This window comes from Electrona antarctica, assembly GCF_951216825.1.
Source record: "Electrona antarctica genome assembly, chromosome: 20".
Lineage (NCBI taxonomy): Eukaryota > Metazoa > Chordata > Actinopteri > Myctophiformes > Myctophidae > Electrona > Electrona antarctica.
The window spans coordinates 14,660,158-14,687,239 of record NC_136801.1 but is presented as its reverse complement, the minus strand read 5'-3'; the positions used below and the strand labels follow the sequence as shown (position 1 = coordinate 14,687,239).

General features: G+C 42.9%; 1 protein-coding gene across 2 annotated transcripts; it reads left to right on the top strand.

Annotated features, from left to right (window-relative positions):
* The first annotated feature begins 64 nt into the window (after positions 1–64).
* On the top strand, positions 65–21,442 carry gyg1b (glycogenin 1b). Of its 2 annotated transcripts, none has more exons than XM_079489526.1 (7): positions 65–196; positions 1,696–1,831; positions 1,914–2,088; positions 3,084–3,246; positions 15,220–15,346; positions 19,028–19,244; positions 20,028–20,162. In XM_079489526.1, exons 1-7 carry the CDS (start codon positions 190–192, stop codon positions 20,145–20,147), a joined length of 945 nt encoding a protein of 314 aa, XP_079345652.1. In that variant the 5' UTR covers positions 65–189; the 3' UTR covers positions 20,148–20,162. The 2 variants fall into 2 exon arrangements, with proteins under 2 accessions (XP_079345652.1, XP_079345653.1); XM_079489527.1 differs by lacking the exon at positions 20,028–20,162 and adding an exon at positions 20,335–21,442 and having other exon boundaries at positions 175–196.
* Positions 21,443–27,082: the final 5,640 nt, after the last annotated feature.

Below are 27,082 nucleotides of genomic sequence, written 5' to 3'. Positions count from 1 at the left end.
GCTGCACCGTCGTACGTGCCGGGTATAAAGGTGGGTGTGTCCAGACGGTCACGTGACCGCCGTCTCGGCACTGCATGTCATGCTGGTATAAATCCACCTCTATTCAATTTAGCTAGTCCCCCTTTTTCCTCCTCAGGTTGTTGTTTGCCCTGTCCTGTTTTAAGAACCAGGACTAACTCTACTCCAGCCATGGCGGGTACGTAAACGAAAATGCACTTTAAATATAAAGTGATAACCGAGAAGAACATTATATGGTGGTCACTGGACACACAGAAATTGGGGAATGTCTGTGGCGTCTTGGCATGCATGCGCTCACTCTGCAGTCTGCAGAAGTAATCGTAAAATCACACTTTTAAGTTGACTGCCATCTTTTTAGTATTCTTTTTGTTTTGGTTGTTTTAGTTGTACTGAAGTGAGTCTCGGCCTCCTCAATGACATTGTGTGGCTTTACTGTGTACAACATGTTCTTGAAGCAGCTACTACGCTGTGTGTCGGTCAAGTCAGAGTAGAGTTCAGTAAAAGTTTGTAATGCATCCTCCTCGTGCCTCACGGAGAGTCTAGAACAGATTTTCGCACGTAGGCCTGTCCGTCTGCTTGTGTGGGCCCACCACACAAGTCTGGAGTGGACAATCTGTTCCAAACCTGCACTTGACGAAGCAATGCAATCCTTAGGCTTGATGGCATGAATGTGAATTGTGAAACCACCAATGTACCCGACCAGCCGCGGCGCTGTCTCTCATAGGCATGACACACGATATTTCGTCGAGAGACGTCCGTGCATTACTTTACCATTAAGGCATTTTACAGTGTCAGTACAGTACAGACTGTCCACCTGTCACTTGCATCATGTAACATTACTTCATTAAACAAACCCGGTAGTTGAAAAGGAAGGGGGCGTGTGTGTTTGTGTGTGCGCGCAGTCTGTGCACTGCAGCATGGTTATGCAACTAGAACTGGAGTTATAATTCAGTGATCATCCTCCTCCTGAGTTTGTGTGACTGAATTATTGCCTTCGGTTTGTTATGTATTTTTTATATTAATTATAAATATCACCCATTGGCTCGTTTCCCAGCATGTATTTGATGATATATACGCCATGCATGGGCTCTGGGCGACCAATCAAAATGGAGGGCGTGGAGGAGAAAAGTGTGGTATTGTACACGGATGGGGAGTAACTTGGCAAAGTTGTCTGAGACATGCAGTCAGTGCTTGTGGGTTGTTCCCTTGCTTTCTGAGTGTTGCACACATCTACAATAAAGTGTAACATTATTTGCACAGCAGTTGCATGCTTTTCTTGTGTGACAAGAGTCTTGTCTCCTCCAATGTTACACAAGATTACCAGAACATGGTACAAACCATTGTACAATTTGTCCAAGACCGGGTACCGGATACTAGTGTAGCAAAAAGAGTCATGAAGAAAATTAAGAAATCTACCAATGGAAATGATAAATATTCATGATTGCCAAATTATTGGGATTATCATTTTAACCAGAATTGTGCAGCCCTACCTTATATGCCATCTATAAGGTGTTTAAAGCGCCATTCGTACTGAGCGCTAAAACTATATCGTGATTATAGTTAAATTATAATATGAGAATGGACCTTTACTTGGTGTGGTAATATGGCTGGTTTATAGTAAAGTGCAACAGATAAATAAATTGCAAGCCTAATACATTTTTTGTTCTCTACACACAGCCCAAGCTTTTGTAACGTTGGCTACGAATGACTCCTATGCCAAAGGAGCCATGGTCGTGGGCAAGTCCCTGCGCAACCACAAAACGTCAAAGAAGTTGGTGGCACTCATCGGACCACACGTGTCAGATCCTTGCCAGTAAGAAACCTCTCAATCAGGGACATCCATGACGTTTTCTTTTACCATTAGCTATTAATTTCTGAGCGGTGTGGTCCTGTAGGTCTGTGCTGAAAAAGATCTTTGATGAGGTGAGGATCGTGAATGTGCTGGACAGCGGGGACACCGCTCACCTGGCCATGATGAAGAGACCCGATTTGGGTGTCACATTTACCAAGCTGCACTGCTGGACCCTCACACACTACTCCAAATGTGTCTTCATGGATGCAGACACACTGGTGAGAAATTAGGATGTTTTTGTCTTTTTTTTTTCTTTTCTTAAAAATCTGATCAGGTGTAACCACCGCCACCTGGATTTGAACCCAGGTGTCCCTGGTCACTGGTCAGAAACCCATACATCAACTGTCTATTCAAAGGGCTATATAGATATACAAATTCTGGGACTACGGTAGGGATACTCAGCAGCTACATTCATCTAGGTATGACCCTGCCCCATTGACCCACTCGCCCCGCTCTCAAAGTCTAATCCTGGTGACTAAATCTGGTGTAACCATCCAAGTCTGAACGCACCTTAACACCTCTTTTGTCCGGGGCGGGGTGTGGGCCACGTTGCCTGTCTGCTTGTACACATGCAGATCAGGCATTCAAAACCTAATCTGGTGTCTTATTTTAACCTGCCAGGTAGGGTATGCATACAGTACTGTACTTGGGCTACTTGTTCACAATGAAACCAGCAAGAACACCCTGGCTGGCAACGGCAATGCCAGCCTGCCGTTGAAACCTGCCGCCAACCCAGCGACAGAACACAGAACCTGCCGAGGTGGACAGAACTAGTGTCTGTCTACATTCACTGCAGCGCACATGTCCTGAATTTAGTTATGCATTATGTTGTCCACAACATCAAAGAGTGTCAGGATTTCATGGTAGTTGTTCGTGACATAATAACACTGATCAGAAATTCACCAAAGCAACTAGCCTCGTTTAAGGAGTACCAGATGACTCTGTGCTATCATGGCATTTAAACATGCTCTTCTGTTTTTAATCTAAAAGGCGGGCCCCCATGACGATTATAAAAACATTTCGTCTCTGACCAGAGGAGATATTTGTCTTTTGGCCAGCTACAAACATGCTCTTATAATAGCTGACTGAAAATGCTGTAAGCTCATTGCACAACAATTGCTTCAAATGCATGCTTTACATAATTCTCACCTAGAATTTATGTAATGCGTATCGTTTGACTGTTTGAGTCTGTGTTTTGTTACTGTCTCCCCAGGTGGTTTCAAATATAGATGAGCTGTTTGACAGAGAAGAGTTGTCAGCTGCCCCGGATCCTGGCTGGCCCGACTGCTTCAATTCCGGTGTGTTTGTTTTCCGGCCTTCAATGGAGACATATGGCAAACTTCTTCAGTACTGTACAGAACACGGCAGCTTTGACGGTAAGCCAGGAAACGTCGCACAACAAGAGAAGTGACAACACTGTCACTTCTCTAAGTCCTTGCAGTTCTTGTTCTATATAGCTTGTTTGCTCAAACTATATCGAATCCTATTTTCACGTCCGCCTACAATTATGTTACGACTAGAGTGTGACTGTAAGAAGAAGGTTCCAAAAATATTTGGTATTCACCAGTTGGTAGAGTTTGGATGCTAGCAGAGTCTTTCCAGACTCTTTCAAACATTCAGTGTTTGTCCAGGGCAGGCTTTGAGTTCTTGGTAATATGATGTAAACCCCTTTTTGTGTTTATCATTCCTCTAAGTAAGGCATTTATCAAGCCCAGTGACTGGACACAAGGCTCTCACATACGGTCGGACAGACAGCCCTGCTGAGTTATTCTTGGGGGCTCTCAGGGGTGTGGTGGAGGTTAAATTTGAGAGGCCGCATTTTGCAGTGGGCTCTGGTTGACATTCAACAAACCCCACCCCTGAGACACCAGCGAATTGTGGTTGGCATTTTGGCTCGATATCAAATTTAAAAGAACATCTTCTCCCACTGAAAATGTGTAGTCATCATCAGTGGATCTTTATTTTTGAGGGGCACTAGCCCCTTCTATATACAGCTTTTTGTCCCAACTCGTGTCACATTTGTCATTGACAATGAAAGGAGAATTTACGTCTTGTGTCTGAGCGAATAGACATGTTACGTCATGATGTACGATGATAAGACGCCCCTCACTTCATACGGGTGTGATTTAAAAAATAAATAAATAATAATAATAATAGTATGTGTGTGTGTGTGTGTGTGTGTGTGTATATATATATATATATATATATATATATATATATATATATATACTATCACACACTATACAAAACAGTTGGCATTTTCAAATTCCTTTGGTGCTCAAGACAAAAGCTTAAGATATATTTAATTTGTGTCACTTCAGTTGGGTGTCAGCTTCTGGAATAACATGCTCACTGTTGAACAGTGTTGGATCTTTCTTTACTAGGATGTAGTTTGCAGGTTCAACTGGTAGCAAAGCAAACACAAGCTATATTATATTCTGTAATATAAAATGTCTGCATTGTTTAATCAATTGTTGGCATAGGCCTACATGTTGCAACCAGATGGGGGCATCAAACAGGGCCGTGTGTGTGTGTGTGTGTGTGTGTGTGTGTGTGTGTGTGTGTGTGTGTGTGTGTGTGTGTGTGTGTGTGTGTGTGTGTGTGTGTGTGTGTGTGTGTGTGTGTGTGTGTGTGTGTGTGTGTGTGTGTGTGTGTGTGTGTGTGTGTGTGTGTGTGTGTGTGTGTGTGTGTGTGTGTGTGTGTGTGTGTGTGTGTGTGTGTGAATTCATCTGATGAACACAAAACGGTTTAGAAATGTCCCTCCTCTGGTACTCAAAAGGCCAGTGTCATCAGTGTAGTATTGAAAAGGATGCGCAGCCTGCTTAGCTAGTTCATCCAGACAACTCAAGAGAGCACACCTACCTGATCAGGTGACTAGTCACATGCACTCTTTACCTGATCATTCAGAGCCGCTATTTAAACTGTTCTCTGCCTACTAGTGAGGCAGCTTAAGGCCATATTTTAGCAAAATGTGGACGCGGCGGACAAAAGCGCCAATTATTTTCCACATGATCTCCATAACCATACGTTTCATTTTGGAAGGGGGGCCACGTCATCAAGATGTCAGAAGGCGGCCATCTTGGCGTTCAAAGATGGCCACCATGTAATATCTATAAGTGCTACTATCTCAGCTTCTAAGCCACTTAGAAGGTCAATCTTGGTGTCAAAATATACATTATCTAGGTCAAGGAATGCAATAAGGTCATTGAGAATATCAGTAGACGTTTATTTGTGCCAATATTGAATAAATACGGTCATTCTAGCAACATATTTACATCATCTTCAACTCTGTTAGCAGTCAGACACATTGAAAAAAGTGTGTGTGTGTGCGTGCAGTGAAAAGGGGAGGGGTCGGTGAATGTGGAAATTGTAATTGTAAATTGTAATTTGCGTCACAGCGAAATGTTGCGCAATAACTATGTCATACAAAAACAATATTTGTACAGTAAATATGGCAGTTGCATGGATGCAATGTAGTGCAGATGGATTTCTGTGGCATGCATCCTTTTTTGTGCATAGAGAGATGTGTGCTAACGGAGTGATTTGGTAGGAGAAGTCGGACGGATAAACGGGCATATTGCTTTGCACCCCCTATAGTAGTAGGATGAGCATCAAAACTATATTTTAAATACTTTTCATTAGCACATGCATGCCTTTTTACATTCCATAGGGCTGGACCACACATGGACCCCATTTGGTTGTTTTCTGCATCTTCCTCTGTGACCTGCCACCTTCATGTCATCTCTCACAGCATCCTTAAACCTCGTCTTTGGCCATCCTCTTACCTGGCAGCTACATCTTCAGCATCCTTCTCCCAATGTACCCTCATCCCTCCTTTTCACATGTCTAAACCATCTCAACCTCGATCACCTCTCTTGCTTTATCCCCAAACCTTCTAACCTGGGCTGATCCTCTAATTTAGTCATATCTAATAATGTCCTTCCTTTTCACTCCTAATGAGAACCATAGCACCCTTAATTTTGCCACATCCAGCGGTGCCTCCTTTTCATCAGTGCCACCAGCATGGCTGGTCTCACTACCATGTTATACATCTTCCCTCTCACTGGTAGCCTTTTGTCACAAATAACTTCTGAAAATATATGTCCCATTTTCTCAATACACTGGCTTCGCTTGCTAGAACATTTCCATCTCTATACTCACCTTAACCTGTTACACTACTGTCTAGCCAATTGGTGCAAATCAATTTCTCCCTCCCTCACCATCTCTCTTTGCCTTACCTCTATACTTACTGTACCCTCTGAAACTCATGGCATTGCCCATTGACATATATATTAATTAATAATCTCTTTTAGAAGGGAGACCTGGGCTACAACAAGATGGCAACATCCTACTATAATGCACACAGTCTGTGTGTGTGTGTGTACATCTGTAATCCACGTAACTCGAGAACAGTTTGCCCCACCGACTTCAAATTCGACACACACGTTCCACACACCCACAGGGAGTGCAGTGCCCGGTGTCGAGTCGGTCGGACCCACGGTTGTCCAGAACCGCCCTTTTTCATTTGGCGGCCATCTTTGAACGCCAAGATGGCCGCCTTCTGACATCTTGATGACGTGGCCCCCCTTCCAAAATGAAACATATGGTTATGGAGAGCATGTGGAAAAATGTTGGCGCTTTTGTCCGCCGCGTCCACATCATTTCGCTAAGCTACCGGACTATACCTGCTCATTCCTGGCTTCTCCTGCTGTGCGAACGTGTTGTCTGACTGAACTACAATACTATTGTTCATTCTGATATGGCAAAATAGATTTTGGCATTAGTTCATTGGTTATTCCAATTAGTTTGGATAATGTTGGCCCGTGCTTTGAAGCGTAGACTTGTTTTTTGGCACACATACATCTGTTTGCCATTTTAACAACTGGACCCCTGACAAGATGGTACTGTTTGTTTTCCCTATTAATAGTCTTTAAGCAAGTTTGGTATTCTTGTTACTCATTTAGTCACAACTCATCAGTCACTTGTGATGTGTGCCATACTGTATTGTATAATACCGGTATAAGTAATGTAAGTAGGCCACTTTGATTTGATATATTTTACAGATCTTTTCCAAATCTCCCTAGAATTTGTGTAGTTGAATGACACATTGATGGTTCTGGTATGCTAATAGGTCTTAGCTGTCATATTAATAGCCTGGGATGGTCTTTCCACATGCTGTGTAGACTGAGTTGATGTTCTTTTGACCTTTTAGCATTTGTGCTCTGCTCCACACTACAAGCAATACATGATGTACCCTTCTCAGCCACTGTACCGTGCTTACCCTGCAGATCACTTACTGTAGGATGATGACAGAATCGTTGTTCACAGGCTGGTCATCGTGAGCATCATCATGGTTCAATGTCCTTGCAATGGATTGACCCATGAGTCAGTACTGTACTGTATCTCCATGCTTGTGGTTCCACTTCTGTGTACTGCCAAAAGAAACTGGCAGGGAGAAGTGAATTCTTGCTGAGCCCTGCTCATCCCCTCGAAATGAAGATGCTCGAGCCCCTATTGACTTTTGAAAGCTCCAGAGGAATGTTGTGGTTTGGGGAAAAATGGCAGCTATGTGTTATTAAAGGCAGCAGTCTGTGTCTTTACAACCTCATGTCTGTGTAGCAAAGATTTTCAACTCATTCAAGCGGTGCCGAAATGGACCAGGCCTTCAACACCGTCCACACACACACACACAACGCCGTTGCCACACACACAATGGCAACGGCGTTACATAACATCCTGTCATATTTTCTTATACAACACGAAAGCACAAATAAGTGGAACATATCCCAGCCAAGCTGCACCGGGGACTATAGTAAACGCACGCTCGCGCGCACACACGCGCACAGCTCCACAGCGCACAACCTCTTGAGACTCGGCCACACACTGTCAGCAAGTCCACAACCATAGCCTATCAAACGATCAATCATCAATAAGCTTTGTCGCAATCTCATGTATAAATATTATATAAAGATCCTTACCATGCCTGCCTGCATCATACCATGGTCTTCCTCGTCCCTTCGTTACAATGGCAAGCTTTTCTTAAAAAGTCCTTCCTTCTCAAAAAAGGCTTTGACTGTAAATCCACCACTAAATCTGTTTCTTCTCCTCCTTCAGCCGTTTTCCACGTTTGTTTGTGAGTTAAATCTGTTAATTTAGTGAGCTCAATTCAACCCATAGATGGGATCTCGTGCAGAAAGTTTGAAACACCAGTACTCTTCTCAATGGACAATATTTTCCCCCAGCGATGGGATACAGGCAAGACGGGCAAGACGTTAATGTCATCAAAGGCCAGCTAGAGTACCCTGGCACCTGAAAGAACTCTAAATCTGATTGGCTAAGGAACCTGTCAATCTCTATATCGCTCTCATTCAATTCAACAGCAAGGGGATTCTGTGTAGATTCTGAAGGCGTCACGTGGAGATTTTTGCCCGGAGACTACACAAGGAAAAAATCTCATTGGTTAAAAAAAAAAACAAGCGCTGTTGTACCTGCACAGAATGGAAGCAGTGCGTCCAGCCTGTCTTAATGAGAGACAATGCAATGATGGCAGTGAAATAAATGCAATATATTTTTGAAAAATAAATATTTATTATAAAATTTAAATTTCTGCATCAGGCAAGTGCAGGGCCAGCAGAGAAGGCCTTGCTCGCCCTGACGGCACACCACTGCATTCAAGTGGCATGATCACCCAATTTGGGAGGCATACTAGTTAGACATAGCATTGGTTAGACATAGCATTGGTCCGACTGGATTAAGGTTGGTGAGGGGTGCGTTAAAACGACCGGATTAAGTTTGTTGAGGGGTGCGTTAAAACGTCCAGATTAAGGTTGGTGAGGGTTTCGTTAAAACGACCGGATTATGGTTGGTGAGGGATGCATTAAAACGACCAGATTAAGGTTGATGAGGGGTGCGTTAATACGACCGGATTAAGGTTGGTGAGGGGTGCATTAAAACGACCCGATTAACCCATTTTGGGCGGGAACCCCTTTTGGTGTTAGCATTACGTTACGCTTTAGCTATTGAAAAATAGCAGATCTACAAGCTCATAGCACGCCAGTGGCGCACTACGAGCTTGTAGGTAGGTTTTTGAAAAATCAAAGAACGTCTGACATAGAAACAGCTTTTTCAGAAAACTGTCAGGATGTAGACATTTTTAGAATCTGATCTCAGGTCAAAATGGGTTAAGGTTGGTGAGTGGTGCGTTAAAGGCGTAGTGAAATTAAAAATATGTTTTTCACACTTTTGGACCACATCCGTGGTCATCATGAGCATACCTAACAATGGATGCCAAAAAAATGGGTACATTTTCATTTTTGTGTATTTTTATATCAAAAGTCCATAAAATCGAATTTTAATTACTTACTGAAAACGAAAACGTACTGCGTGATGACGTGTCGAGGCCCACATCGATAAAAGCCATTAAAAATGAAGCCCATAATTCCCCATAACGTGCATCCGTCCAACACTGTCCAACACAGCTGCCACTGATTACAGAAATCCTCCGTTTTTATTCCCATTCAAGATGACATCCAGACAGTGTATTACTCGGTTTCACCTTAATCATCACGCTAAAATATGTATCTGAAAACATTATAGGGTAGAAATAAGCCACATAACGGTAAACTGGTACAGCTGGCCGACTATCTGACTTGTAAACAAACACATTCCATGCTCCTGCGTGTAGCATAGCTACCGTCCCTAGCTACCGTCCCATCGCCTGAAGGGATGCGACGCTCTGATTGGTTCAGAAACTTCAGAGCGGTGTTGAAACCGTCAAACTTAAAAAAAAAATGTCCACCATTTCCGTTTCACTACGCCTTTAAGGGTTGGGAGAGGGTTTGGTTTAGGTGTGCTGCCCTGTGGGAGGTGAGGGTTTGAGTGAGTTATCAGACCAATGGTAAAAGCATGCGCCCATAATCCTGGGATATTATATATACTAGCCCTTACCCGTTGTGAAATACTTGCCGCCTTGTGGCCGCGGGGGGTACTGCGCCCATTATTAATTTATAATTTGTTAAATTGGAAAAAGGGCTTCGTTAAGACCTCCTATTATTATGGTCAATGCCTGTGTGAAAAGTGGGAGTGATTGGTACAGGCAGTGAGGAGCTATGGCAGTCACAGTGACACCCAGACATTCAGACATTGTCAGAATTATAGTATGATGATGTGTGTGTGTATATATATATATATATATAGCGCCTAGCAATCATTGCTATAGTAAATCATTGCTATAGTAGAGTATTTGTTCATCTCAGCTCTCCAGCTATTAAACTAATTAAAAGATCACTTCATCTTCAGATAATTGGTCCTCACTAATGCTAATTATAAGATGGTTTCTGACCTGTCCACAACTGTCTGATACAGACCAAGTAGGAAAAAAAATCTAAATGAAGATGGGTTGAAAATGGTGTATAAAAACGTTTTCAGGTAGGTTTCCTACCAATTTCATCCAATGGGAGAGGGAGATTATGAATTGGCATAACATTTAAGCTGATTGGTTCCATTTCCGGACTAGTTAAGATTTACAAATAACTTGCATCACATTTTGAAGTGGTTGCATGGTGACCATGGTGAAATTGATGTCTGTTCATTACTTCATTTTATTGTTTTGCAGTGAAGATAAAACCCATATAGAAATACTAAACAAGACTATGATAAGCCTGCGGGTAGGCATGCCACGGTATGATATTTTACAGTACGGTACGGTGCCGGTATTGATAACCTATACCTCGGTATTCCACGGTATTTATATATAATTAAAAAAAAAAAAGATTGCCCCCCCCATCTATGTATAGTGACTACCCCTACCTCCTTATAAGCCCTTCTTTGTTCCCCAACCTGTAGGCCTACATATTATTTTGTATTTTTACCTTTTATGATAATTTCAATTTTGTTATTTGTCATGTGACTTATTACCCAGGACCTGAATGGAAACAAGACTGCAAGGACTTTTTTCAGTGATCCCTTTGGACATGTGTTTGACTGTACCCTATACTGATTACATTTCTGCCAATAAAGTATTTAATCAATAGCTATTCCCCACTGTATTTCACTGTACTATGGCTCCCCCTAATGGCCGTTTTGTACCCTGCACGCTGCAGCAGAGCTAGTGCGTAATCTCAACTGCGCATGATCACAACTCTGTGTGCCGTGTTGACAGTTCACAACTTCACACATAGTAGGCTACATATGGAAATATGGAATATACAATTGGATCTGGGTGTCTTTCAGCAACACTAACTCAAAGGTAGGAAGCAACTTTTCAATCTACTGCAGCTGTGTGGTGAAAATAAATGTTTTGCCTTAGTCTGCAAGTGGAGTTGCACTGCATATGCGCAGCATGCGCCGCCCACCGACGCTGTATTAAAATACCGTCAGCTCGGAAATCTCACGGTATCAACACCGTGGCTTTTCCTGTCGCGGTATTACCGAAATTCGGTATACCGTGGCATGCCTACCTGCGGGGCAGGGGGTACCTTACTACCTTTTGTCTGACCGTCTGTGAGAGCCTTGTGTCCAGTCACTGGGCTTGATAAATGCCTTACTTAGAGGAATGATAAACACAAAGGGGTTACCAAGAACTCAAAGCCTGCCCTGGACAAACCCTGAAGCCTTTTGAGTTGAATAGACCCTTAAGACGGCCCTTAATAGACCCTAACCATAAACATCTTTCTCTAACCTAAAGAAAAAGTAACTATTTGAGCTGGAGCTTGTTGGAGTCAGTGCACAACCTGGGCTGCCTGATTGGCTAAATTCTGCACAAGAATTGCTGGTGGGTACAAGCTCGGAGTCGGACCCTCCAAAGTGAGCAATTCATCAGGTTTGCACTGCAGTATTAACAGATCAGCTGGAGGCAAGAATGCCATTGAAAGGCTATAATAAAAGTGAAATGTTTAAATAATGTTGCAGTGCAGACTGTGCAAACCACTCATCAGTGGGCAATCTTTGTCACCTTATTAAATGTTCAGCACCATAATGGATTAGCCAGTATAGCCCAGGCTTACTATTTATAATCCAAGGTCTTGTTACAACTATACTCATCATTGATATACTACCACCAGTGGAATGTACAGTAGGGGTCTTCTAATGAAAATGGGCTATGCATGTTCTGTACATTGTGTCACCATCACACTGCTCTGGCACTGAGGGCCTCGTCTTGTACGCCGTTGTGAGCTATTTGAGCTATTTTAAAATGTTTTTCAAAATGGTAAAAATGGCAGAGTTTAGGCATAATGGTCGGCGAGTCATCAGATCGTTATGTATTTCATACTTTTTTTATTTTTTATTATTATATCTTTGTGGCTTTCACCCTAAACGATTGATCGCCGACTAGGCATCACACACTGCAAGAGTTCACCAAGATGCGTTCCACACCCGATACAGGCTACTTCACTTGTTTTTATTCCAATTCATTTTGACATCTCGCGCACGTGCAGGATGCCGTGATACAAGCGCAAGACCGACACAGGACGCGGACGCCTCTCTCTGCGTGCACATCACACAGGGGAATAGCGAGGCTACACAGGGCGAAATGTTTGTGATAGCGTGTAGTGTAGCCTACGCGCGCTACAGCGAGACAGGACGTTAAATCTTGATTTTCATTAAATAACTATCTCCGTAGCACGCGCACACACAGCGCACGCCGTCCAAAAGTTTGCTCTGCACGGTTTATTCCGATGAGGTTTTATCAACATCCTTTTTCGTTTTTTGTTTGTATATTTTGTTTTTGTTTTGTTATGCTTGTTTTGTTTTTGTCTTGTTTTTTTTGTTATTTTTCATCCTTTTATAGCTATGTTGAATATTAAAAGGGCTGGCATTATAGAGCATCGCAGTCCCGCCCCCTACCATGGACCAGGAAATGAATCCCAATGCATTTTTCCCATTTCCCAAATATTTCAGAAAGTATTTATTTAAAGACTGTTACGCCGCGGACAAAGCCAACTCGAGTCGTGACAACTCATGACAACACAAACAATATTTTGGCCCAAACAAATAATTACAAAGAAGAAAAACAAACATTTGTTCGGCCCAAAGAATTGTGTTTGTTGTCATGATTTGTCACGACTCGAGTTGGCTTTGTCCGCGGCGTAAACGTCTTTAAATAAATACTTTCTGAAATGTCTGAGGAAAATGAACGGCGAATCATTTCCTGGTCCATGGTAGGGCGTCGGGACTGCGACGCTCTATAACCTGAGGCTTCTGCCAAACACTCCCTTTTGGTCAACAAAAAATACCCTGAATACATTGTATAAGGTGTGTTTATTTTAAATGACCAATAAACTTGAACATTATTCAAGTGAAATGCGTTGGTTTTATAGACCGCAACATTGGGCTAATATAGCTACTAATATGTAGGCCTACGACACAGGGACCCAAGGAATAAAGGATATATATATATATATATATATATATATATATATATATAATCTCCTGATCATCTATCGATAGTGTCAGTGAGCACAGCTGTCCTGTGCTCTCATTGGCTGTAATACAGGCTTTCTCTGTGTGCGGTCGCAACCCAGTTCATACTGTAGGATGTCCAGTCGGCGAGAGAGCCAAATATCAAACCTGCTGGATATTCAGAAATGGTTGGGAAGGCGTCGGCGAGCGCTTTTATCTGCGCTATATCTTCTCGCATAGCCTTTCACACACAGCGAGCAAAACCTCAACGAAGACCAATCTTGCGTCGGATCGGAAGTTTTGTCGGCGAGAGTCAAATATCGTGCTGTGTGTATGTGTACGAGCCATAAGGGGTAAGGCGGCGCGAGATGGGCCCCTCTGAGTGCCTTGAGTATTTCGCTACACTCCTTGCATGCATGGCCTACATGCATGACCTCTGGCTTGTGCTATATGTTGGAGATATCTATGGTCACCTTTACTACCCTCTGAACTTTGAAGGGAAGCTTCCTGTGCTTTGGGTTGCCATAAAGCAAATGTGCTTGCTATGTTCTACGTATATATATATATATATATATATATATATTGTGTCACCCTCACACTGCTCTGGCTATATATATATATATATATATATATATATATATATATATATATATATATATATATATCCATATCCTACACTCTGCTTCAGGTTAACCTTCCGTCGCTTTGTTGCAACAGAAGTGATATAATTTACCTAGATTTCAAAATGCATTTGCCTGGTTATAGTAGGATTAGCTCTCTGTTTACAATCTGTATTGGCTTGTCTGGACAAGGTTTGCGGTTTTAGTTGTTGGATGCTCATCAAGTACCAATCATTGTTGGCAATGAAATGCTTCAGCAGATTGATTTAATGTGGGAGAGTGTCAGCAGAGATGTCCACTAATCTGGCTGCCACAGGTGTGGTGTGCTGACACACATCACTCGGTGATGTGTGTCAGTGCTGTTTGCCTGGTGTGCATATAGGGAACCTGGCATCAGCCAACATCTCGCATATCTGATTTACTGTAACTAACCTCTCGGTCAGGAGGTTTGACCGAGAGGATGGTCCTCCCAATAATTTGATAAAAGAAAACTTCTATATAAATGTAGCTCTGCTAATTAATATTGCAACAATGTATATATATTGAGTGTGCACAGTGGTATGTAAACACAGATTCAGAACTTGTGTAGATTTGTCCAAACCAGAGTAATCTAGTAAGAGAGTGGCGACACTAGCGTTGACTCCCATCCATTGTAACAATGGAATGTGGAAGTGCTCATTCCATCTCAATGGGATTGTTCCAATGTTTGGAACTATAGCACATAGGCACCCGCTTTGCGGCGAGATCAAAGCGTGTCGCCACTCTTACTAGATTACTCTGGTCCAAACTAGCTGTCGCTTTCTCATTACTTTCTTCCTATTGGCTAAAGGCCAGCCAATGAGGGGTCACCAATGGCTTCCCATACTCTGACCAAGCCCCCAGAACCGCAGTAGAACATTGAAGCTGGTGACGCCCGGAGGTCAAATTGGGGATTGCAAGACGTCCGCATTTAAACCGCTACTACGTGTGCTTCTATCATCTGAAACAGATGCACTTGTTTTCTTTACTGGTAGCCAAGCTGTAAATGACACTTCATGTCAGTCTTTTTGCCAGCTTTTGAACTCTCCAGCCCCCACTGGTGCCAGCTACGTATGCAGGTTATGATTGTACACATGCATGGCTTAATATGGATAAAAGCATTCCAGGTGTTCCAAGCATGGATTTAATTTCACAATGTTGTGGAACTACTTGAGTCGCATTTGACGTACACCAACTGTATATTTACAAAATTATGTGATTAGTCTGTAAATGATCGGACTGATTCATTTGCAGGAGTGAGTAAACCTTATTCGAGCTGTGTGGATTGAATGCTGTTCTTCTCCTCTGCAGGTGGGGACCAAGGCGTTTTGAATGGCTTCTTCAATGATTGGGCAACAGCTGACATCACGAAACACCTCCCCTTCATTTACAACCTCAGCAGCATTGCCATCTACACTTACCTTCCAGCATTCAAACAGTAAGTCCATACCATCTACACGTACCTTCCAGCATTCAAACAGTAAATCCATACCATCTACATGTCAACTTCGGCAGTGCTTTTCAGAACCTTTTTCACTAGTTCTTTGCGCCTCCTAGATTTTTGAACTCGCCAAACTAAGTTCTTGGCCGAACTTTGTGTTATTGGTCAAGTTTAAGGTGGGCATGCTTGTTTCCCAAAGCTTGATTACACCTGTAGTGATAGTTTTGAAGAGCGGTTGGCTGAGGATGTTGGGAGGTATTGGTCCCACAAGCGAGCCTCCCCAGAGGTACAAAACACATTATGTAATCCATCTCTGACAGTCCGTGAACATAAACTGTCACAAGAAATGACAACCTCTGTGACAAATTTGCCATAGCGCTTTCTGTGGTTCCATGATATTCGAGTGGTGTTGCTGGAAGGGATGACGGTTCTGAGCTTGTTGGTGTTAAGCAGCATGCTTCATCTTTCACTGCTTCTGAATGATATGGCAAGGCTGCAACTGTTACTTGCTGTGCTGCAAGGGAACACTGAATCAAAAACACTGGGATGAAATGCAACACTGCGCTTCATCTTTTATCATAAACTACCTTTGAAAGATTTACGCTGCAACATTTTTCTTATTTTCTTTCACCTATTTGGCAACAGTAATCCATGTAGAATTGGTCACTAGCACTAACCCTGACAACCGCATTCCTTCAGGTGGTCCTCTGTAATACGCTGAGTTTTACTTAGTTTGAAGTTGACCGGTCATACTAAACACTGTATATATGCAGAGATGTGCATATTTAATAGACTAGTGCCCGTCAGAACACTTGCCCCCTCAGTTGTTTATTACTTATTGACAGTTACTTAGGCAACCATTCTTAGTAGTTGGAGCTCAGTCATATCACATTGATGACATCAGGGATCTCCACATCGTGGATTTCTATAGATATTGACCAGAGATTTGCTGATACGACCACATGGGCAGTTAACACCTGCTGGGGTCCTGCACTGCAGCACATAGTTTGAAGTTGATTGTTCCGATATGCGAAGCACGGATAATGCAGGCAAAAAAAACAAAATATATATATATATATATATATATATATATATATATATATATAATATATATATATTTTTTTGCTTTTATATATAAATATTCTTAGACTTTTTGGTTATCTGTGGTAGCTCAGTTGCCATTAGTGTCTGTCAGTGTCTGTATGTTAGAACTATGATTCCCAGAATTCAGTTCGTACTAAACCAAAAGTACCCCACCAAAACGTATTGCTACAGGCACCAAGGACATTATATAACAATTGTTTGACTGTATTCAAACTGGACACATCAAAACCCTTTAAGAGCTCTGTTCTATTTTTGAGTGTGGTGAGAGGTTTGAGCCTAGGGGGTGCCCCTAGGGTTGGGTTAGTGTTTGTGCCAAGTTTGGTGTAGATAGGCGCAACTGTGCGCCTTGCAAGTCCAGATGTTATGTTTGTGACTCCCACCTGATCTGTCCACCGACCCTCTAGGCAATTTTAATATAGGGTAGACAGAGTTATGTACTCTGTACTGTACAAGTGTACATACTGAGAAATAATGGTTTTGTCTGTGAAACTGTGTCCTGTGTTCATTTGCATGTACTAGCTGGTGATGTCCGCACTTTAAACAGTAAAAATATGGGTGGAATATACAAAAGTACCCAATATAAAGGGAGAGTGCCGCATTTTGGTACAGCACCACACTGCATCGCTCCTTAGGGCCTCACACTGCCTCGCATGCCACGTATCTCCCGTTTCCATTGCACAATGTTAAGTTTGAGTTCCATCTATAACGGGTGGCAGCCATAATTTATGATGACTCAAGGCGATCGATACCCTGCTAACTCTACCCCCTTTTCTCATCATTCCACAGTTCTCATTGATTTTAGTGTTTTGTTTTGTTTTCCTTTCTCCTCCCCATGTAAAGCGTCGCAGCTGTGATTCGCAAACTAAATCTGTCTCCCGCACAAGTTGTTGTTTGTGTTTACAGATAAAACTGAGAATTCTCAGACCAATGGTAGTCAAGCATTACATGTCACTGGTTTGACACCAACATAACCTTTTTGTAGTGGGGCCAAAATGGCCTTGACCTTGAGCCCTCTTTGGACTGGGTCCTTTTATATGGAAATGACGCAAATGCACCAAAATAAATAGAAAAGTAGCATTTAAATTACAATTTTCACTGGCTTTGTTGTATACTTTTATGGTGGTTCTGTCAGTGTTGCTCAGATCGGGCAGACGGGATGCAAATCTAAGGGGTAAGCGGATACATGTGTCACATGAAAGTTTACTCATACCATGACATGACATCAGGTTACCACTGAAGAGAGCCGTGAAGGCGACCAGTAGCTCAAACAGAGCTCTACCAAAGCCTACAGTCCCCACACTGCGTTCCTAACAGCTGATGCCAAAGGCCTAAAATAGAGCACTATTTTAAGACCACTTTTTTCACGTGTACGCTTGTCACCAAGGCCTTTTGGCTCGGGTCAATATTTGGTGCCTTTCTAGCGAAACCCATGTCTCACGAAAGTAAACCTCTCACCAATAAGCAAGCTTGTGGCTTGAAGAGGTTGAGTGTCCTAAGAACTTGGGCATGCAACACATGCTCCAGAGCAGGGGTGGGCAACTTTGACGATGGAGAGGGCCACAATATTTCCACACTCACTCCAGAGGGCCACATTGCATATTACTGTCATAGCAAAAATAGCCGATCTACAAGCTCAAAACGCGTCGCAGTGCGACGCGTTTTGAGCTTGTAGATCGGCTATTTTTGCTATATTTTAATTTAAATCCTGAATAATGTTTTGCTATTTTTTTTAAATTGGAATCCTGAAAAGTAACCTTTATTGAATTTCAAATGCATTTAGTTATAGTTATGTTAACTTTATGAACTGTTAATATAACTACATTGGACACAAAAAGACTATTTTAATACTAGTCACTCAGTAATTAAAGCGGGTCATGTTTGCATGTTTGGAATTGTAACAGCTGCAATCAATACTATATCAGTGTTCTGATATTAACCTGTGGGCCATATTAAGTGAAGGTGGGGGCCGCATGTGGCCCCCGGGCCGCCAGTTGCCCACCCCTGCTCCAGAGTGTCAGACACGGGCTTTTTGGCTGGTAATGTGCCGTACTAAGAAATGCCTTTCCTCCGCAGGGCTGATGCTGACCCAACGGTGTAATTTTGAGTCTGACTGCAATGTAAAGCATCGTATTAAAAGCTATCTTGATTTCATTGCCCCTTTGCAGAGATGGAAAATGTAGTTTGAGAATGGGTCGATTTACAAATTTAAATTACATGAATATGGGCCATGTCCACTGAAAGCATTTTTGAGTGGATAATGGCTTCGGATATCATGTCCTGAACCTCTAATGGCGAACGTGGAATTCTCATAAATGAAACAGGTTGTCGGACACAGCCAGGTGGCTCTAACTTGACATTGATGAGTGGCGCTCGTCTCCAAAAGTTAAGCATTTTCTGCTTGAAGCGCTGAACGCCAAGAGCGTTTAAGCGTGTTGCTTGACGCTGGAAGGAGGAGCTCTCCTGGGCATTTTGTAATTGCATGGCAGAAAGGCTGTGGCGGCTCTAAAAACAAATGTGGACATGGCCCCTAATATATTGTATTCCATAATTCATATCCATCTTGCTCCATTGTAGGTTTGGTAGCAATGCCAAGGTGGTGCATTTCTTGGGGAAGACAAAGCCGTGGAGCTACACATTTGACCCCAAATCCAGACAGATCAAGGGCGATGTGCAGGAGGCAGCCACGCATCCCACCTTCCTACTGGACTGGTGGATCCTGTACTCGAGCACCGTGGTGCCCATGCTCCATGAGCATTTCGGAGAGCAGCCTTTCCATTCAGGATGTGTGGAGGTAAATATTAGAAACTAGAGTGTTAAATTGTTAATTATGTTTGCTGATATAAAAGCGTTCCAGCATTTACAGCGTTCCAGTTGTATGAATTGGTTATCCTGATTGGATAACAGGATAACCTGAACATTTATTTTCTGTTTACCAAATGGCTACAGAGACTAGGAGAAACCTATTACTAAACAAACACAAGATTAACAGCACTGAACTGTTTATAAACTCAAACGGCTCTTTTAGTCTTGTACCATGATACATTTTTAAACACTTCCGGACTATTTTCTCACGCTCGAACGACGCGTGCATGTGAATGAGCTCCGTTCTTTCGCGGTTTGAACCGCGAAAGGAAGTGAATTACCGGTCAAATGTTTATTTCCCTCAAAATGAGGCTGTGTTTTGACCATAGCATTGTACAAATGGACAGAAGACATTTGGGATCACAGTGTGAACATTGTTTTGTTTTTTTTGTACTTGTTCAGTGTGAACATTGTCAGTGTGAACATTGTTTTGGAGTTTATAACCTTATTCTATTTCCCTTAACCCCCTTTCACTTAAAGCAAATCCAGTACATATTCAACCGTTAAGATACACAGTACATTTTTGTGTTTATTTGAAGGGGTTTAAAGCGTTTTTTTGTCTTTTGAAGAGGTAGGATACTTTGTAGCATGTTAGCCTCTTCTGTTCTTGTCTTTTGTCATGTTAGCCTCTTTGTCTTATTTTTCTTCAATGAGGTTTGGTCTTCTTCTTTTGAATGTTGATGTCTCGTCTGTTTTCTCATTCATCTGATAGTTCAGTTCATTCCTGTTCTTTGACCTGTTGAATGACATGGTCATTGTTGAGAATGGACAGATCATTGTTAAAACTGGACAGGTACTGTATGGAGACAAGGCTGTGGTTGTCATGGATTAACCGTTAACATTGTGTCGGTGCGCTATTGCTCTAAAGATAATTCTATCAAAAAACTGCTTTTATCTGTAGTTCTGTTTTGATGGTGATGAGTAGCTTGCAATGGCTGTGTCTACTTTGTGTTCATTGAATTGGCTTGGTGTGTTGTGTGCTGTTTCTTTGACTGTTGTGCATCATCTGTTTTGTCCAGGCGAGCGGCCAGCCTCTGCTGGCATCGGCTGAATCCCTCGCGTCGTCAGCAGAACGGAAGCAGCTATGGGAGCAGGGACAGGCAGACTACATGGGAGTGGACTCGTTTGAAAATATCCAGAGAAAGCTTGATGCTTTCCTCAACATGTAATAAAGTGGGACATTCATCATCAAAAGGGCACTTGTGTTTTAACAAAATAGGTGTTTTTTGTTTTTAAAAAATCCTGCTGTAATGCAACATTGGGCTTTATTTACTCTTCACCCATTTCTCCAGTTGGTTCAATCCTTTAAACGAGCAGTCCCCCAACTCCAAAAGACAATCCAATGTAGCTGGAATGGAATGATGAGCAGCTTGAATCATATCCACCATCATGCACTTTGTCAAGCCTGTTATTGGCATCTAATGCACACTTGGGTGAACAAGATCAGGCCAAATGGTATTTGCAACTGCAATTATATTGTATTGTTTAATTGCAATTAGATTTTTCTATGCTGTCACCTCCCTCAAAAAATGTGAATTAAGTGCAATCAGAAGAGCTCTGACTATATATATATATATATATATATATATATATATATATATATATATATATATATATATATATGGAGTTTTTACATGGAGTCAAGACACTTGACAAACGTATGTATTATTTGCACTTCAATCGGAATGGCTATATTCAGTTCTTCAGACAATGGTTCTTTCGTTTCAGTGCGAGTACGCTTTGCAGAACGTTTACATGTATATTCTCTTTTTTTATACTATTCATTCAGTAAAGTACTGTAAGAAGCACCTTTTTAGCAAGCTTCTGAACATAAGCCCTTGTAACTAACACCTGCCTTGTTTTTATATGTAGAAAGCTTTGTCTACAGCACCTCTGTTACTGTAAAACTGAAGGCCTATGGTTTTCAGATGGCCTTATCGTACTCCATAGACTCTCAAGTGCCTGTTACACGCCAGCCCTTTTTTGTTTTGTTTATTGTTTCATTCTTCCACACGGTGTTTAGTTGGGTTTGTATTTTGTAGCTCACCACTGTTTTACTTCACCCAGATGTTGCTTGTATCACAGACCTTGCAAAAATAAATAAAATATGAAGTAGTTCAAAGTATTGCCCAAAGTGTGTGTGTGTGTACTCTTATCCGGTCTCGAGTCCACATTTGAATGTACTCTATCTCTGTCTTGGGACTCTTCACTACAATGAAATAAATGTATTATACCTATAATATATTATGAGGAGCCCATAGAGAACTGTCTGGTGCTTCTAGATGGCTATCTTGTTAAGTAACGGAGTGTAGCTGACGCTCTTGCTGTGTTTTCTGTACCATCAACTGAGGAAAACAATCTGGTCTCGACTTGGACTCAACCCCCTCCCACACTCTGTATGGTTTGCATGTGTTGTGACATAAGCTTATCTAGAAGATGGGATATTTGGCAAGGCAAATGTCAAGACCTACTACAGCTCTACTTGATGGCTGTGGCAGTGTGCTGTCGTTTACTGCCATCCAGTGGCCATGGCTTTTATAGTTGCCTTCTTTAACAGTTTTAGGCTGAAATGTATCCTGCTGCATATCAGATCAGTGCTGCTCATGCCTTCTTAATTTGACTGAAAGTTTGATGGTGGCTTATCTTATCACAGTGTATTGCACGAAACTAACTTGGTAACTATTTGCGACTCTCTCGGGTCACGGGTGTAACGTAACAATTGGTCTGTGCAGACTCAGAGTGTAGACCTACTCCCCCTTCCCAATATCCAGCTATGCAGGGCAGGAAAGTAAAGGGCAGTGTTGGTCTGTGGGCAGGTGCCAAGTGCTGTTGGAAAAGGAAAATCAGCCATTCTTTTTACATACTCTAGTCTAATATATGTTTAACTAGAAAAAGTGCCCTTCTGGGCACAGGTCTCCACCAGGAGGATAGGAGTGTGTGTGATGTTTGGCAAAATGTTTAGGAGTAATATAATCATGTTTGTGTGTGTGTGTGTGTGTGTGTGTGTGTGTTTTGATTGATTGATTGAAGAATTTATTAACAGTTTGCAGAATTACAGTACATTTCAAGCACAAACTCAATACAAAGGCTGTTAACTGTGAGTGGACGACCCAATTAAGCATTACACTTGTTTCCAACAGGGTCCACCATGTTCAAATCATCAAAACATTTAGAGACGTACAAATAGACACTTCTATAGACAGAACAGGAATTCATCAAAAAGGAGGTAAAAAGGGAAAAGAAATATATACAGTGAGGGGAAAGAAGGGGGGGGCGGGGGGGGGGGGATTCAGATTTTACGGGGGCCAGTTTCGAATTGCAGCCATCCGTAGGTGCCCTTTGAGAGCGGTTTTGAAGGAGTCAAGGGATTCGCATGTCTTAATGACAGTTGGTAGGGCGTTCCACATTTTGGTGGCATAGGAGCGAAAATAATTTAGTCCCTTGTTTGTGCCGAATCTGGGTTGTACATGGTTCGTTGCACTCCCTCTGGTGTTGTGGGTGTGGACTTCGTTAACATTAAGGAAGTATCTAGACAGGTACATGGGTATCTTGGTGGTGTATCGAATCTTGTGGACCAGACCCATTGCAAGATGCTGTACTCTGTCGTCGACCCTAAGCCATTCCAGCCTGTCGAAGTGGGCAGGGGTGAGGTGGGTTCGGGGGGCTAGATCAAGTAGGAGCCTGACCAGTTTGTTTTGGGAAGTCTGGAGCCTGGTTTTAAGGGCCTTTGAGGTGCTGTGGTACCAGGAGGTGCATGCATAGTCAAAGAAACCCTGTACAAGGGCTCCTGTTAAGGTCTTCAAGGTGTTTTTGTTGACCAGTGAGGAGATCCTGTAGAGGAATCTTGTTCTATGGTTGACTTTTTTGATTACGTTGGTGGCCATTTTATCACCGGAAAGATTAGCCTCCAGGATGGAACCTAGGTAGGTAATTTCATCTTTACGTGTGATAACATTGTCACCCACTTTAACCAAGAAGCCATTTGCCTTGCTGAGATTACTAATAGAGCCAAAGAGAATGGATTCAGTTTTTCCCAGGTGTAAAGATAGTTTGTTATCAGCGAGCCAGGTGCAGATTCTACCGAGTTCAGAGCTGAGGGCATTTTCAACCTGCAGTTTGTCCTTGTCCGAGACCAGCAGTGCTGAGTCATCTGCGAACAGGAACAAGTTGCAGTCACAGGCTGAAGTCATGTCGTTTACATATATTAGGAACAGTAGGGGCCCTAGTATGCTTCCTTGTGGAACGCCACAGCTCACTGGGAGGGGGGGGGGACAGTGTTCCGTTCACTTCCACCATCTGTTCTCTCCCCTCCAGGTAGGATTGCATCCAGCTCACTGATGTGCTATCGAAACCAATTGCTTTTAGCTTGTTAACCAGTATGGAGTGGTTCACGGTGTCAAAAGCCTTTTGGAGGTCCAGCATGACCATGCCGCAGTATTTGCCAGCGTCCACCTCTTGTTTGATGTGGTCGCTCAAATAGAGAAGACATGTGTCAGTGGAGTGGGATGTTCTGAAGCCAGATTGGAACTCGTACAATAATTTATTAGTGGCAAGATACTTTTCAACCTGTTCATAGACTATTTTTTCCATCACTTTCGAGATGGAACTAAGAATAGAAATAGGGCGGTAGTTGCCGGGGTCTAATTTACTCCCTTTCTTGTGCAAGGGGGTTACTTTGGCCAGTTTGAAATCTTGGGGGACCTGTCCCTGTTTGATGGAGAGGTTTACTATGTGGGTGATGATTGGAGCTATAGAGATGGCTGAGTCTCTGAGAAATTTGGAGGGAATGTTGTCATGGCCTGTGGCCTTGTGGGGTTGGAGGGCACTCAGTTTCTTAATTACCTCATCAGTTGTTACCATAACTAGTTTAAAATCGTCTTTACAAACACCTAGGTTTTTGTAGAAGGTTGTAATGTGCTCTACACCAAAGAGCCCAGAGTGGGAGGGCAGTTTGTTAACCAGAGTTGTTGCTATGTTTGTAAAGAAGATATTCAAGTAGTTGGCCACATCAAGGTTGTCAGTGATGAGAGTGTTGTCAGATTTGATGTTTATGTTCGAAAATCTGGTTTTTAGTTTCTGACCATAGCTTAGTTGATTGTTTAGTAGCTTCCAGAGCTCATGAGGATTGTTTTTGTTTTCCTGAGCTTTATCATTAATGAAGTTACTTTTAGCTGATTTGGTCATGGCAGTTACACTGTTTCGTAGTTTGATTCGTTGTGTATTTAGGTTGTTCAAACGAGCTTGGCGAACACTGTCGAAGCGCTTGGCTAGCTTTGACTTGCATTTTAGAACTTCAGAGCATTTTTTGTCTCTGGCTTTCATTGCAGCCAGTATGTCCGAATTCATCCATGGTTCCGAGCGGGTTTTGCCCCTGGTGGTTCTCAAAGGAGCCATGTAGTTCAGTACTGATGTAAATTTGGTTTTGAAGCCAAGCCAAGCTTCTTCGACAAGTGTGCTTTTAAGCTCATCGGACCAATCCAGACTCTCCAATACTTGGTTAAAGACCTCACTAGAGTAGGTTTTGAGGTCCCTTGATATGACTGTTTTGTGGCAGCCGGTCTTAAGTTTTTGTATTTTGCGGGTACAGAATATCATAAAATGATCACTAAGCCCACATACAATAACCCCTTTCTTGGAGATTCTGGATTTGTCCGAGGACAGAATGAGATCAATGACAGTTTGAGTAGAATCACACACTCTAGTGGGTTGGGTAATTAGCTGACTGACACTATGTAGATCACAGAACTTACTGAATGACTTAAACACAGGTGCTTCCTTACGTTGCATGTCTGTATTGTAGTCGCCAATCAGGATTTTCTCTACACATTCCTCCTCAGCTAAGCACCCCTCAAGTATATCATAGAACCCATGTTGGTCAGGCGGTCTGTAGACGGTGCCCACTAATACTGATTTAGCCTTTTTGAAAATTAATTCAACCCACACAGTTTCAATTTCATCATGCTGTAAGTCAGTACGAGTAACATATTCAGTGTCTTTGTGAATATACATACACACGCCACCACCATGCCTGTTTCTGTCGTTTCTGATCAAGGAATAGTTCTCTATTTCAACTTCTGGGTCTTTGGTTGACTCATCAAGTTTGGTTTCAGAGAAGCTAATGATGTTCGCCTTACCGCATTGAAACATATGCCTGATTTCAGCCATTTTGGGTCCAATGCTGTTGACGTTCAGGTGAAAGATATGAAGTCCGTTGGCTCTGACTATGGTGCTTATTTCCTCCATGGCGAAATAGGGGAGCGGAGGGCCATTGTTGATGTCTGTAGAAGCCGCGGGGTGCCGTGGGGGGAGGGTGGGGGGTGCGTGGGGGTCGTCGTGGGGTGGCGGGAGTGGGGGATGGGGTCCCTCGTCCAGGTTTGTTGAGGGCGCTGGTGGGGCCGATTGAGCCATGGTGTGTGAGACAGCTTGGCCTGTTGTAGCGCCACCATGAGGCTGATTTGAAAACTGTCAAGTGGCATTTTTTCCTCAGCCTAGTGGGAATATGCATGCACAGTTTCACCGAAATCGGACGCTGCGTTGAGTAGTTGTGGCGATTTGTACAAAACGGGTACCAAGCGGGCTACTCCTGAAAAGTTTAGAAGCCAATCGTAGGCAATGAAGGTGGATTACATGACTATGGAGAGCATGTGTACCGATTTGCGTGCAATTTGGATAACATCTGAAGGAGTAATATTAGAAAATGTGTTTTACATATGTCGGCCTCCTGGTGGCGCTATAAAGAGCAGATGTGAAAAATTCCAGGCAAAGGTTTTTCCTTGGCCTCTAGGGAGTTGGCATACAAAGTTATCCACAGATCCGTGCAGTTAGAGGTAAAAACACTTTTCGGCCAGTTATAGCGCCACCATGAGGCTGAGTTGAAAATGTTCACGTGGCATTTCTTCCTCGGCCGAGTGGGAATGTGCGTGCGCAATTTCACGGAAATCACACGATGTGTTCATGATTTGCAGCATTTTGTTTGAAACTGAACACTCCTGCGAACTTTGGAAGCCAATCTTAGCCAATCAGGATGGAGTCTGGGAAATCTGAAAGACCCGTTTGGTTGAATGGCTCTAGAGAGACTGTGTACCAATTTGCGTGATGTTTGGACAAAATCTGTAGGTGTACTGTCCAAAAACTTGTTTTGCACAAAGCGGCCTCCTGGTGGCGCTATAACAGGCCGTTCTGGAAATTTTGGGGCAGAGGTTCATCGTTGGCATCCAGGGAGTGTGTGTGCAAAATGTGGCATCGACCGGGTTAACAGTGGCGGAGATTAGCTGTTCACAGACGGACACACGGACGGACGGACGGAGTGCAAAACATACTCTCTCCCCATGCGCTGTTCACAGACGGACACACGGACGGACGGACGGACGGAGTGCAAAACATACTCTCTCCCCATGCCTTCGGCCTGGTGGAGACAAAAAGGCAGCAGCGTGTATGTAATGTAAGTAATGGCGACATACTCCCCCTTCCCAAGGGTAAGTAATGTAAGTAATGGCGATGCTGACACTGCGTGGCCACTGGCCGGCGTGCTTTTCACTCAAGACCGTGTGTTTACTGTTTACGTGCAAGCAAGGGCCACGCCTCCATTCCCTTTTGCAGGCGGCAGGCAGGCAGCAAATGGACAGCTCCGTCGAGCCGGCGAATATAACGAATATACTTACGGGTTGTGAGCTGGCGAATATAAGGACTTCAGAATAAGACCTCGTAATTAAGGTTTCATTTTACAGCTCTCAAGAGTTAAAAAGAGTCCATTTGGTTACCAACTCG

Excerpts from the sequence above, each read along its gene's own strand:
- gyg1b (XM_079489527.1), top strand. Across the intron at positions 1,832-1,913 it reads CACGTGTCAGATCCTTGCCA|GTCTGTGCTGAAAAAGATCT; the intron begins GTAAGAAACCTC and ends GTGGTCCTGTAG. Across the intron at positions 3,247-15,219 it reads AGAACACGGCAGCTTTGACG|GTGGGGACCAAGGCGTTTTG; the intron begins GTAAGCCAGGAA and ends TCTCCTCTGCAG.